General features: G+C 42.8%; 1 protein-coding gene across 1 annotated transcript in view; it reads left to right on the top strand.

The window, feature by feature from the left end:
* Window positions 1–484: 484 nt before the first annotated feature.
* Window positions 485–14,677, top strand: part of grxcr1a (glutaredoxin and cysteine rich domain containing 1 a) — a 58,847-nt gene continuing 44,654 nt past the window's right edge. The window contains exon 1 of the mRNA XM_063042136.1: window positions 485–983. Coding sequence (XP_062898206.1) covers window positions 573–983 — 411 coding nt within the window. The 5' untranslated portion in view covers window positions 485–572. The remainder of the gene's footprint in view (window positions 984–14,677) is intronic.

Raw genomic sequence — 14,677 nt, 5'->3', positions numbered from 1 at the left:
ATGTCATAATGTTCTTTTTCAGAAATGTCCACATGCATTTTCCAGAACCTGATGGATTTCCTTTCTCTCATTTATTGCAGCGGAGAGAACTATCAACATGTTTTGTAGGGGTGGCTCTCCAATGGCATCTTCTTCTGTTTAGTTCTGGCGATGCAAAATATCCCAGCACCCAAATCAAAAACTCGCTGCAATGGCCATTATATCCAAAGAGGAATTTACAGACTTTGTAGTATGAATTGGTGTAGCACATTGTATTGGAACTAAATATTTTTAATACTTTCTCACATCTGGTTGTTACACAGAGAGTACACAATACTGGCTTAAATATTTAATCATTTATATCACTTTACCTTCTGCTGGTATAAAGGTGACCATGATGTAACCTTATTTATTATTGAGGTTCTAAGGATCAGCACTAACTTTATCGTCCTTCACACTATTGCATTGTGATGGCAGTACTATATACGTGAAATACCCACTGACATCATAGAGAAATCTATTTACAGATTTTCAGCCGGCTGCAAGAGGAATTTTTCTTCTGAAAATAAAAACAATGTGAACTTATTTCTTCAATGGAAAACCCTGGGCTTAATGGCATAATGAAGACAGAAGGAGAACTCCGGCAGAAAAAAGTAAGGTTTCGAGTATCTTCAGCAAATAGTGGAAGGGTGCTGAAGGAGGTGTACACTGATGGAGACCTGGTGGGCTTGCAAGTGTCTGAGTGTGCCAGCGTTTCTGAGACAGAGCAAGGCAGCGGTTACAGTGAAGTGAACGGATATAACAAGCAGCATTTCTCCCTGGAAACTGATGGCAGTGAAAGTGAATGCGATGACCTGCTTCTGTTAGCAAGCACCACAAAAGACAGAGGAATCTGTAGAAAGAGAATTAATATCTTGAGTAAAAATGGTACAGTAAGAGGTGTCAAGCACAAAGTCAGTGCTGGACAGGCACTTTTCAGTAACTTGTCAAATGGTGCTGTTCAGGTACGTCGCTAAGAATATAAAGATTGTTCAAACTGGCTCTTACCTCTGGTAATTAACACCAGCGCTGGCACTGGATTTTTCTTTAAATGTGTGATATCAAAATACTTGCTACCATACGGTAATCTTAAAGATGTCATCAAGAATCTTAAAAAATTATCAAGTGAGTTAGGGTGGTGCCAGTATCTGATACCACCCACGTTCTGGATTTAATGTGTAGTTATTCTATGACACCATTGGCATCAATATATCACATAGTTTCTAGATTGTTCTTTACATCCCTTCAGAAAATAGTGCATGGTTGTATCAGGAATCCAAGCTGAGTCACAGCAGAAGAAAAACCTTTTGTGTTTTCTGTTGTAATAATCTAATGATGTAATAATGTCAAAGGTCATCTGTTGTTAGAACATAGTACTTACAACTGAGATATAAGGAAATGATGTAGGTAACTGTCTTACTTGTGGATTTCCATTTGATTACATTTGCAAGGACTGTACATGTTTTCAGTCTTAACTGCTGATTCACTTTGTTCTGAAAGGACTCATTGTATTGGGATGGCAACTGTTCAGTGTATTTTGTGATTGTGGCTGACCATATTCATAATATCTTCATCGTTCAGATAAATGTATGTAAATTGTTGTGTTCATTTGTCAAGTTAGTTAGCAATGAAATGCATTTCCCATTGTTAAAAGCAATTCATAAGCACTTTTCCTATCCTCAATTGGCATCAATAGCTTTGGAAGCTGATCATATAAACATTAATAATCTTTTCAGTTGTTTAGTTTCCAAACTTATTAGCAAATCTCGGTAAATATATTGTCCTTTTTTAAATTCTACACTTGAATAAAATTTTCCTTCATTGCTGTTATTACCTATTTATTTTATCTTATCTGTTCAAGTAATGGAACAGGTATCATATTACTGTGTTAAATGTTTAAAATCTTGCTAACAGTAATTTTTAGGCTTAAAACTACTGTAAAATGCTGTAAATAAAGACATAGCTTTTGCAGCACAGGAGCAGGCGCCTTGGCTGAGTTGGTGCATCTTCACACAAGCCTTCTCCCATTCACTTCAATTGATTAGAATAAGCTTTTCCTTTCACCCTCACAAATTTATGAGGTTTCACTTTAAATGCATTCATGCCTTTCAATTCAACCAATCCATTTTACAACAATTTCCAAGTCTTCTTTTCATTTTTTTTCCTAGAGAAATAAATCTTCATTTGTAGTTTTAATGGCACAGTTAACTGGACTGTTATTTCTAATGATCTGTGCTCCTCATTTGCCTTATACCTGTACTGCTTTTGAGTGAGTGAGGGCTTCCATCAGTCAGAGTTGGCCGTAGATATTGCGTTCTAGTTGTCTAGATACGCAAGTCTGGCAGTACGATATGGAGAGCGAGCTGTTGCCCACGTAGCATGCTCCCCCTCTCCATGCATCTGACGAACCCAAGGGAATGGCAGAGACCGATACAGTTTGGCACCAGCAGTGTTGCAGGAGTTGCCTGTCAGCGGTGAACTCAATGTAGGGCTGCCTCAGGGACCCCAGCTTTGGATTTTTCACTCGGGGTTTACTCCCGAAGCCTTCCCCATGAGTGGGTATAGCCGCAAGGCAGTGAGGTTTGAGATCAGAGTTTTCCTTCTCTTAGATGAGCTGCCAGCCACCTGTCTGAAGCGACTGGTTTTAAGGCGCCAGTAACCTGTCTTTGTTCCTTCTCCTGTCAGTAGAAGCAGTTCCACTGGGGTTAGTAGCTAAACCACGCGTGAAGGCCCGAAGCTGGGCGTGGTTGTCAATAACGTGGTTGTTATTTGAAGCCCACACTATTGGGGGCATTTGATAAGGAGCAGGAGCTAGTCCCCATTATCACTCCCGGCTATAACAAACTTAAGGAAGCTTACTGCTTTTAGACACATGTAATTCAAGGAGTAGATGGTCTCCGTTCATTCCAACAAATGCAGGTGAATGTTAGCTTTCAAGTGCAAAACCACATCAAATTTTATTTATGTTCTTTGATAGCAATTCTTCCCCCTTCACCCAGTAAACACTTGCATATGGTCCCACTTTAAATTGGGAACTCAATTTCTTGGATTGAATTTCAGTGGACCATTTCAAACATAAGTATTTCATTTATCTTTGTGAATATTTTGTTGAAATTTGAATGAAATCTTTTGCCTCGACTGTTTTCGTTCAACAACGTAGTGCTAATTCTTTAAGCATCTTTGTTACTGTTGCACTAATATTCATTTTGCAAGAAATCACAAAGATGATCATCATTTTTAATATTCTCTGTTCATTAGAAAATCTTTGAATCTTAGCTGTTTATGATTACTCTGCTACATTTGTAACATTATACTAATTTTTGTAATTCTCAACATATTTATATATAAATGTTGTAATATTAATCCTTGTTCTGTGTGTCCAGTAGAAATCCCATCACTTATTAAACTAGTAATCAATTCAATAATTCTTCATAATAATACTTATGAGTTCAACCAAAAGGATTTTGTGAAACACTTTGTGAGTGAATTTCTAACATCAAATGCAAGACTGGAATTTTGAATACCTGATTTGGAACTTTGCCCTCATTGGCAAATGTTAGGAAATTACAGGGCATCATCCATAATGTACAAATGTGTATTTGCACTGTGAGTTTTGCCCTACCATTCAGAGTACTTGGAAAATTACCTCATTAAATTAAATTAATATTATTCACTAGTTCAATTACAGAATAAAATAGACCTCCCATCTACAAGTATTTGATTCTGTAAAAACACTTAAGCCAAAATTTGAAACAGAAATTACCAATGTAATTACTTGTAATGAGAAATCCAATCTAAACTCATGCATATTTAGAATAGAAAATGTTTTCTGAGGATATTAACATTTTATCATGGAAAATGAGCATGGAAAGGTTTTATCATGAGTTTTAAACACAAAATAATCTGCAGATGCTGGGGTCAAAGCAACACTCACAACCCTTGGTCTGAAGAAAGTGGGAAGAGCCAAAAGAGAAGTTATTGAGTGTGAGAATCAGTTCTGCCAACTGGACCAAGGGTGTAGCTATGGGAACTCGCATGGGCCCTAGCTATGCCTGCCTCTTCGTTGGTTATGTGGAACAGTCTGTGCTCCAAACCTATTCTGGTACTGCTCCCCAACTTTTCCTTCGGTACATTGACGACTACATTGATGCTGCTTCCTGCAACCATGCTGAGCTCGTCAATTTCATCGACTTTACTTCTAACTTCCACCCAGACCTCAAATTCACTTAGTCTATCTCGGACACTTCTCTCCCCTTTCTCGATCTCTCGGTCTCCATCTCTGGAGACAGACTGTCCACTGACATCTTCTATAAGCCCACTGACTCTCATAACTACCTCAACTATACCTCTTCCCACCCCACCACATGCAAAAATGCCATTCCCTATTCCCAGTCCCTCCGTCTCCACCGCATCTGCTCCGAGGATGAGGTTTTCCTTTCCAGGACATCTCAAATGTCCTCTTTCTTTAAGGATCGTGGTTTCCCTTCTGCTGTCATCAATGATGCCCTCACCCGCATCTCCTCCATTTCCAGCACTTCGGCTCTCACCCCATCCTCCCGCCACCACAATAGGGACAGAGTTCCCCTTGTTCTCACCTACCACCCCACTAGCCTCCGGATCCAACACGTTATCCTCCGCAACTTCGGCCACCTTCAACAGGACCCCACCACTAAGCACATCTTTCCCTCTCCACCCCTCTCCGCCTTCCGCAGGGATCGGTCCCTCCACGACTCCCTGGTCCACACGTCCCTCCCCACGGATCTCCCACCTGGCACTTATCACTGTAAGCGCAAGTGCTACACCTGTCCCGACACCTCCTCTCTTGCACCATTCAGGGCCCCAAACAGTACTTCCAAGTGAGGCAACACTTCACTTGTGAGTCTGCTGGGGTCATCTATTGCATCCAGTGCTCCCGGTGCGGCCTCCTCTACATCGGTGAAACCCGACGCAGATTGGGGGACCGCTTCGTCGAGCACCTCCGGTCCGTCCGCCACAACAGACAAGATCTCCCAGTAGCCACCCGCTTCAACTCTGCTTCCCACTCCCATTCAGATATATCCATACATGGCCTCCTCTACTGCCATGATGAGGCTAAACTCAGGTTGGAGGAGCAACACCTCATATACCGTCTAGGTAGTCTCCAGCCCCTTGGTATGAACATAGAATTCTCCAACTTCTGGTAATTCCCTCCCCCTCCCTTCCCCTATCCCTATGTCACTCTGCCCCCTCCCCCAGCTGCCTACCTCCTCTCTCTTGGTTCCGCCTCCTTCTATTACCCATTGTGTTTTCCCCTATTCTTTCTTCACCTTTCCTTCCTATCACCTCCCTGCTTCCCTTCCCCCACCCCTTTATCTTTCCCCTTACTGGTTTTTCACCTGGAACCTACCAGCCTTCTCCTTCCCACCCTCCCCCCACCTTCTTTATAGGGCCTCTGCCCCTTCCCCCTACAGTCCTGACTAAGGGTTCCAGCCCAAAATGTCGACCGATCTTTTCCACTGATGCTGCCCGACCTGCTGAGTTCCTCCAGCGTGTTGTGAGTGTTGCTTTATCATAAGTTTGTTGATGAACAACTTAATGTAATTTTGTAAACTGTTTACAAATTTTTTTGCAGTAACTGAACTTTATAATGTTCAAAATAAAATTTCAAACAAAATATATTTGATAAAAATATAAATAAATTGGCCACTAAATTGCCTTTTGTGTTTTTGTTCATACTTCCATTCAACGGTAGGGCACTAATTCAACATATGTACAGTAGCTCACAGTATTAGGCTAGAATATTCAATCACTCCTATAAGTATTTTGCATATGTGCAGTTTGTAGAATTTCCAAACTAGCAATTCATGCATCAAGAAGAGAGATTAAATAATGTGATTTGCTCATCCTCTGAGAACATAACAATTATGTCACTTTTTCCAAAAAAGAAAAGTGAGATAATATAAAAATTGAATTCTCAGTTTTATTTTAGACCATGGGATATAGTGGCAGAATTGGCCCATTTGGCCCATCATGTATGCTCTGCTATCCATCATGGCTGTTTTGTTAGCCCTCTCAATCCCATTCTCTTGCCTTCTCCCCATAAGCTTTGATGCCCTTACTAATCAAGAATCTATCAACACTCCGCTTAAAAATGCCCAATGATCGGGCCTTCATAACTGTCTGTAGCAATGAATTCCACAGATTCCCTACCCCCTGACAAAAGAAATTCCTACTAATTTCTGTTCTAAAGGGATGACCTTGCATTCCGAGACTGTGCCCTCTGCTCTTTGACTTCTTCACTATAGGAAACATACTCTCCACCTTCACTTTAGCTAGGCCTTTGATTATTCAATAGGTTTCAATGAGGTCCCTCTTGTCCCTATAAATTCCAGTGAGTCCAGGCCCAGACCTATCAAATGCTCCTCATAAACTAACCCTTTCATGCCTGAGATCATTCTCCCGAACCTCCTCTGGACCCTCTCCAATGCTAGCACACTCTTTCTTAGAAAAGGGGCAGAAAAATGCTCACAATACTACAAGTACGGTCTGACCAATGCCTCATTATTAATCCTCAGTATTACATCTTTCATATTCTAGTCCTCTTGAACTGAATGCTAACATTACATTTGCCTTCCTTAACATCGACTGACCATGCAAGCTAACCTTTAAGGAATCCAGCGTGAGGACTCTCAGGTCACTTTCCACCTCTGATTTCTGAATTTTCTCCCCATTTAGAAATTGGTATGTGTCTTTATTCCTTCTACAAAAGTGCATAACCATGCACTTCCCCACACTACATTCCACATGCCATACCTCTTTGCCCATTCTCCTAATTTGTAAATCCTTCTGCAGAATCCCTACTTCCTCAATTCTACCTGCCCCTCCACCTATCTTTGTATCGTCCGCAAACTTGGCCACAAAGCCATCAATTCCATCATCCCATCATTAACATATAACATAAAATGAAGTAGTCCCAATACTGATCCCTGTGGATCATCACTAGTCACTGTCAGGCAACCAGAAAAGGCTCCCTTTATTCCCTCACTTTTCCTTCTGCAGTCAGCCAATCTTCTATCTGTGCTAGTAGCTTTCCTGTAATAACACGGGCTCTCATTTTGTTACCAGCCTCATATGCCTCATGTGCAGCACCTTGTCAAAGGGTTTCTGAAAATCCAATTAAACAACCGTAAGGAAACCATGCTGACTTTGACCTATTTTACCATGTGCCTCCAAGTACCCTGAAATCTAATCCTTAATAATGGACTCCAAGATCTTCCATCTTCCAATGTGACTATGTCACATTGAAGTCAGTGGTTTTACCACTAGCCTTACAGCTTTTTTAGTTGCCTTCTGTTGGTTTTTAAAAACTTCCCATTCTTCTTAACTTCTCACTAATTCTTGCTGTATTATATGCCCCATCTTTTCCTTTTATGCTGTCTTTGACTTTCCTTGTCACCCGTGGTTGCCTCATCCTCCGTTTAGAATACTTCTTCATCTTTGGGATGTATCTATCCTGTGCCTTCTGATTTGCTTCCAGAAACTGTTCTGCCATTATCCCTCCTCATGTCCCTTCCAATCAACTTTGGCCAGATTCTCCCTCATGCGTCTGTTGGTCCCATTACCTGACTGTAAAATTGATACATCCGACTTGAGCTTCTGTCTCTCAAACTTCAGCGTGACTTATGTCATATTATGATCACCGTTCCCTCAGTGTTCCTTTACCTTAAGCTTCCAAATCAAATCTGGTTTGTTACACAATACCCAATCCAGAGTTGCCTTTTCCCTTGTGGGCTCAACAACGAGCTGAACTAAAAAGCCATCTCATATACATTCTGCAAATTCCATGTTTTGGGATCCAACACCAACCTGATTTTCGCCATCTACTGTACCTGTGTATTGAAATCCCCCATGATTATCATAACATTGACCTTCTTACATGCCTTTTCTATCTCCCATTGTAATATGTTTGCCACATCCTGGCTACTGTTTGGAGGTCTGCATATAACACCCATTAGGGTCTTTTAACCTTTGCAGTTTCTTAACTCTACCCACAAGGATTCTACACCTTCCGATCCTATGTCACCTCTTTCTAAGGATTGGATTTCATGAGTTAGCACCAAAAATATTAACCACGTCAGGTTGTTTGAAAACTTAGTTGGTTCACAAACACAATCCAGAAGATCGAACCTGCTATCACTACCTGCTGCACAAACTCTACATCACTCTATGTTGTGTTTACTCTTAATTACAGATGTGGAGGCCCAGTCAGTCAGCTACTTGTAAGCGATCATAACAAGAAATGGAATTGTGAGGCACGACCGAGGGGCTTTGTATTCTTCTGCTCTTTTGTGACTTCAGGTTATAGAAAAAATCTCTCTATAACTTGAATTCAGGTGATGAATTAGGAAATAGTACTGAATAAAGCAAAGGACATGCAGTATATTGTTCTTTGGGAAGGTAACTTGGTTGTTTCTAGTAGCAATGGTTTGGCATATGCACCAATGGTCAAACTGTCGTGGTCTAGAAGGACATTGCAAGCCACTTCAATACAGAAGGCAGGTATAGATAATGAGGTTTAAGACTATGAAGATGTTGAGCACCACATTAGCGTTGCGATTAGTTTGACACTATTACAGTTCGGGGTGCTCTGGAGTTTGGAGCACAATTCCGGTGCTGTTTTGTACGTGCTCCCTGTGGAATATATGGGTTTCCTCTGTTTGCTCCGGTTTTCTCCCACGGTCCGAAGCCATACTGGGTAGGCTAATTGGTCATTGTAAATTGTCCCGTGATTAGGTTAGGGCTAATTGGGGTTGCAGGGTTGCTGGGGTGCCATGGCTTGAAGGGTTGGAAGGGCCTTCTCAGTGCCGTATCGCTAAATAATAAATAAAATAAAAATAAACAAATATTAGGAGCAATGCCTCTTTGAGTAAGGTGTGAACCTAGTGAAATTACAACTGTGTGCCAAACTCCCAGCAATGACAGGTCAATGATAGAGCTCTGGAGTCTCACAATCAGGTGATGAGGTCAAACTCCAGTATAGCCAATCATATCCTGCGGAATGTAATCATACTTGGGTAGCAGGAGCAGAATACTTTGTGAACTTACACATCTTCATCCTTGGTGTCACCCACACAGTGCAAGGGGAAGGATGAAAAGTTAGCAGATGCCTTCTGTCAGAAGGGGCTCAGTCAACTGCCGTATTTAACCTGGTCTGAAATACAGCTGTCACAGTTATCATATCCAACGAATTTGGTGTGGCTCATGTGGTGTTAAGATGTTTCTCAGTTCAGTTCACAAAGCAAAAAGCTCTGGACTCTGACCACGTCCTAGCTGTAGAGCTGAAGACATGTACTCTAGCTGACAGAGAAAGTCACTGATACTGCTGTCAAATGAAATTTACTCACTAATAATCTGTTTCACAATGCTCACACCAACTCAACCCTTGAGTCTTTTACAAGATTGATTCAGATTCTGTTGCACAGCCTAATGCTTGAGGAGAACTGAGAGCTGCTGTCCTCAATATCAAAACACCATTTGATCAAACTGGGCTGCGGGAATCAGGCTCAACACACAACCAATAAAAAGAACCAATCAGCACAGCTGTGGACGTCAGCGAGATAGACCAGCCCGAAGAGTTTAAAGAGAGACAGCTTTATAGAGAGGGGGCTGGAAGAGCAGCAACGGAGTAGATGGTCAGAATAGGAGGGCTTTGGCTCAACGGGCCTTCGGCGATAATGGGTCGAGGCAAGATATGTTACCTGTGAAGAATAGAAACAGCAAGTATGTCTGTGAGGCTGGTGTTCTACTGGGTGCCAGATGTGGGAAGTCTGGGAGACTCCCAGCCAGCTTCCCAGAAGGCCATATCTGCGCCAGGTGCATCGAGCTGCAGCTTCTTAGGGACTGGGTTAGGGAACTGGAGCTGCAGCTGGATAACCTTCATCTGGTCAGGGAAAGTAAGGAGGTGATAGAGAGGAGCTATAGGCAAGTAGTCACACTGGGCCCTTGGGAGACAGATAAGTGGGTAACAGTCAGGAGAGAGAAAGGCAGGAGTCAGATACTAGAGAGTACCCCTGTGGCTGTTCCCTTAACAATAAGTACTCCTGTTTGAGTACTGTTGTGGGGGATGACCTACCTGGAGGAAGCAACAGTGGCCGCACCTCTGGGACAGAATCTGGCCCTGTGGCTCAGAAGGGTAGGGAAAGGAAGAGGATGGCAGCAGTGATGGGGGCCTCTATAGTTAGGGGTCAGACAGGTGATTCTGTGGATGCAGGAAAGAAACACAGATGGTAATTTGCCTCCCAGGTGCCAGGGTCCGGGATGTTTCTGATCACGTCCACGATATCCTGAAGTGGGAAGGTGAACAGCCAGGGGTCATGGTACATATTGGTACAATGACATAGGTAGGAAAAGGGAGGAGGTCCTGAGGAGATCTGACTTGCACGGCCAGATTTGGGAACAGCTTCTTTTCAACTGTGATAAGACTGCTGAACGGATCCTGACCCAGATCTGGGCCATACCCTCCAAATATCTAGACCTGCCTCTCGGTTTTTTTTGCACTACCTCACTTCCCATTTTTCTATTTTCTATTTATGATTTATAATTTAAATTTTTAATATTTACTAATTTTATCTATTTTTAGTATCTTTAATATTTAATATTTGTAATCCAGGGAGTGTGAAGCGCAGAGTCAAATATCGCTGTGATAATTGTACGTTCTAGTACCAATTGTTTGGCGACCATAAAGTATAAAGTATAAACTATAAAGCAGACTACAGGGAGTTAGGAAGGAAGTTGAGAAGCAGGACCTCAAAGGGATTACTGCCTGTGCCCCGCGACAGTGAGGAGAGGAATAGAGTGAGGTGGAGGATAAATGTGTGGCTGTGGGATTGGAGGAGGGGGCAGGAATTCAGATTTCTGGATCACTTGGGCCTCTTTTGGGGCAGGCGTGACCTGTACAAAAAGGACGGGTTGCACTTGAATCCGAGGGGGGCCAATATCCTGGCAGGGAAGGTTTGCTAAGGCTACTGGGGAGAGTTTAAACTAGGATTGCTGGGGGTGGGAACTGAACTGAAGAGATGGAGGAAGGGGCGTTTGGCTCACAAATGGAGTAAGTTTGGAGACAGTGCAAAAGGGAGGACAGGCAAGTGATAGAGAAAGGATGTGCTCAGACCGATGGTTTGAGATGTGTCTATTTTAATGCAAGAAGCATCATGAACAAAGCAGTTGAACTTAGAGTGTGGATCAGCACTTGGAGCTATGACGTTGTGGCCATTACAGAGACCTGGATGGCTCAGAGGCAGGAATGGTTACTTAGAGTGCCAGGCTTTAATTGTTTCAGAAAGGACAGGGAGGGAGGCAAAAGAGGTGGGGGCATGGCACTGCTCATCAAAGTTAGTGTCATGGCTGCAGAAAAGAAGGAAGTCACGGAAGGATTGTCTTTGGAGTCTCTGTGGGTGGAAGTTAGAAACAGGAAGGGGTCAATAATGCTGCTGGGTGTTTTTTATAGACCACCCAATAGTAACAGGGACATCAAGGAACAGATAGGGAGACAGATTCTGGAAAGGTGCAATAATAACAGGGTTGTTGTGGTGGGAGATTTTGATCTCCCAAATATTGATTGGCATCTCCCTAGAGCAAGGGGTTTAGATGGGGCGCAGTCTGTTAGGTGTGTTCAGGAAGGTTTCCTGACACCATATGTAGATAAACCTACAAGGGGACAGGCTGTACTTGATCTGGTATTGGGAAATGAACCTGGTCAGGTTTCAGGTCTCTCAGTGGGAGAGCATTTTGGAGTCAGTGATCACAATTCTATCCCCTTTACCATAGCATTGGAGAGGAATAGGAAGAGACAAGTTAGGGAAGTGCTTAATTGGAGTAAGGGGAAATATGAAGCTATCAGGCAGGAACTTGGAATAGATTTTGAACAGATGCTCTCAGGGAAATGTATGGCAGAAATGTGGCAAATGTTCTGGGGATATTTGCTTGGAGTTCTGCATAGGTACGTTCCAATGAGACAGGGAAAGGATGGTAGGGTACAGGAACTATGGTGTACAAAGGCTGTTGAAAATCTACTCAAGAAGAAAAAAAAGCTTACGAAAGGTTCAAAAAAGTAGGTAATGGTAGAGATATAAGGCTAGCAGGAAGGAGCTTAAGAATGCAATTAGGAGAGCCAGAAGAGGGCATGAGAAGGCCTTGGTGAGCAGGATTAAGGACAACCCCAAGACATTCTACAAAAGCAAGACGATAAGATGTGAGAGAACAGGACCAATCAGTTGTGACAGTGGAAAAGTGTGTATGGAACCAGAGGAGATAGCAGGGTTACTTAATGAATACTTTGCTTCAGTATTCACTATGGAAAAGGATCTTGGCGATTGTAGGGATGACTTGCAGCAGACTGAAAAGCTTGAGCATATAGATATTCAGAAAGAGGATGCGCTGGAACTTTCTGAAAACATCAAGTTGGATAATTCACCGGGACAGGACAAGACATACCCCAGGCTACTGTGGGAGGTGAGGGAGGAGATTGTTGAGCCTCTGGAAATGATCTTTGCATCATCAATGGGGACAAAGGTGGTTTTGGAGGATTGGAGGGTTGCAGATGTTGTTCCCTTATTCAAGAAAGGGAGTAGAGATAGCTGAGGAAATTATAGGCCAGTGAGTCTAACTTCAGTGTTGGTAAGTTGATGGAAAAGATCCTGAGAGGCAGAATTTATGAACATTTGGAGATGCATAATATGATTAGGAATAGTCAGCATGGTTTTTCAAAGGCAGGTCATGCCTTATGAGCCTGATTGAATTTTTTAAGGATGTGACTAAACACATTGATGAAGATAGAGCAGTAGATGTAGTGTATATGGATTTCAGGAAGGCACTTGATAAGGTACCCCATGCAAGGCTTATTGAGAAAATAAGGAGGCATGAGGTCCATGGGGACCTTGCTTTCTGGATCCAGAACTGGCTTTCTCACAGAAAGCAAAGAGTGGTTGTAGACAGGTCATATTCTGTATGGAGGTCGGTGACCAGTGGAGTGCCTCGGGGATCTGTTCTGGGACCCCTTCTCCGTGAGTTTTATAAATGACCTGGATGAGGAAGTGGAGGGATGGGTTAGTAAATTTGATGATGACACAAAGGTTGGGGGTGTTGTGAATAGTGTGGAGGGCTGTCAGAGGTTACAACAGGACATTGATAGGATGCAAAACTGGGCTGAGAAGTGGCAGATGGAGTTCAACCCATATAAGTGTGAGGTGATTCATTTTGGTAGGTCAAATATAATGGAAGAATATAGTATTAATGGTAAGTCTCTTGGCAGTGTGGAGGACCAGAGGGATACTGGGGTCCAAGTGCATACGACACTCAAAGCTGCTGCGCAGGTTGACTGTGTGGTTAAGAAGGCATACGGTGCATTGGGTTTTAAGAACCATGGGATTGAGTTTAAGAGCTGAGTGTTAATATTACAGCTATATAGGACCCTGCTCAGATCCCACTTGTTGTACTGTGCTCAGTTCTGGTCACCTCACTACAGGAAGGATGTGGAAATTATAGAAAGGGTGTAGAGGAGATTTACAAGGATGTTGCCTGGATTGGGGAGCATGCCTTATGAGAATAGGTTGAGTGAGCTCAGCCTTTTCCCCTTGGAGCGGCGGAGGATGAGAGGTGACCTGATAGAGGTGTATGAGATGATGAAAGGCATTGATCATGTTGATAGTCAAAGGCTTTTCCCCAGGGCTGAAATGGCCAACATGAGAGGGCACAGTTTTAAGGTGCTTGGAAGTAGGTACAGAGGAGATGTAAATTTTTTACGAAGAGAGTGGTGAATGCTTGGAATGGGCAACCCGCGACTGTGGTGCAGGCGGATACGATAGGGTCTTTTAAGAGACTCCTGGACAGGTACATGGAGCTCAGAAAAATAGAGGGCTATGGGTAACCCTTGGTAATTTCCAAAGTAAGTCCACGTTCAGCACAGCATTGTGGACCAAAGGGCCTGTATTATGCTGTAGGTTTCCTATGTTTTCTGATAGAGGGAAGTGGCTAACTGAAAACTATCAATGGAGGCAACCCAAATTGTGCAGTCATGGGTGACAGTTCTTCACGTTTAGATCAATTAACCTTTCTTGGCTATGAAATGTTCTCACACAGCCTTTTTTTCAATGTGAAATGACTGTGAGTGGGAGTTAAAGAGAACACTGTTTCAATGGCTTGTCTCACTGCTGGCACAAATGAAGATAATCCTGGGTTCTCAGAGAGTAATTATCATGGTACCAACCCAATATTGCAGTGTTTCAAGGCAGGGCTCTCAACTTATCCATCTTCAGCTGTTTCAGTAATTTCTTACCCTCAAGGCCAAGGGCAGGAACGCACACTTTTTTGGTGACTCAAGTGTTTCACCTGGAGCAGCCAATCCTCTCTTGGCTGCATAACAGATGCCTCACTTGTTGTCGGGTTTCAACTATCCAGAAAGCTCAAACATCTTGACATACCATACATTCATTAACTACAAGCTTAAATTAACCAACAATATTTACATGAGCAAAGCAAACCTTCGGGACTCTGCACCTTCTGATTCATCTAATCGTCTCTACCACCTACATGGAAAGAGTAGCCTTATCAGCTTAATCAGTGCTTAATTGCCACCTCCTCCATTTCCATTAATGTTACCTTTAGCTCGTCTGACATCAGCTGA

This window comes from Mobula hypostoma, chromosome 3, assembly GCF_963921235.1.
Source record: "Mobula hypostoma chromosome 3, sMobHyp1.1, whole genome shotgun sequence".
In the NCBI taxonomy this organism is placed as follows: domain Eukaryota; kingdom Metazoa; phylum Chordata; class Chondrichthyes; order Myliobatiformes; family Myliobatidae; genus Mobula; species Mobula hypostoma.
This window is presented reverse-complemented; position numbering and strand designations above follow the sequence as displayed.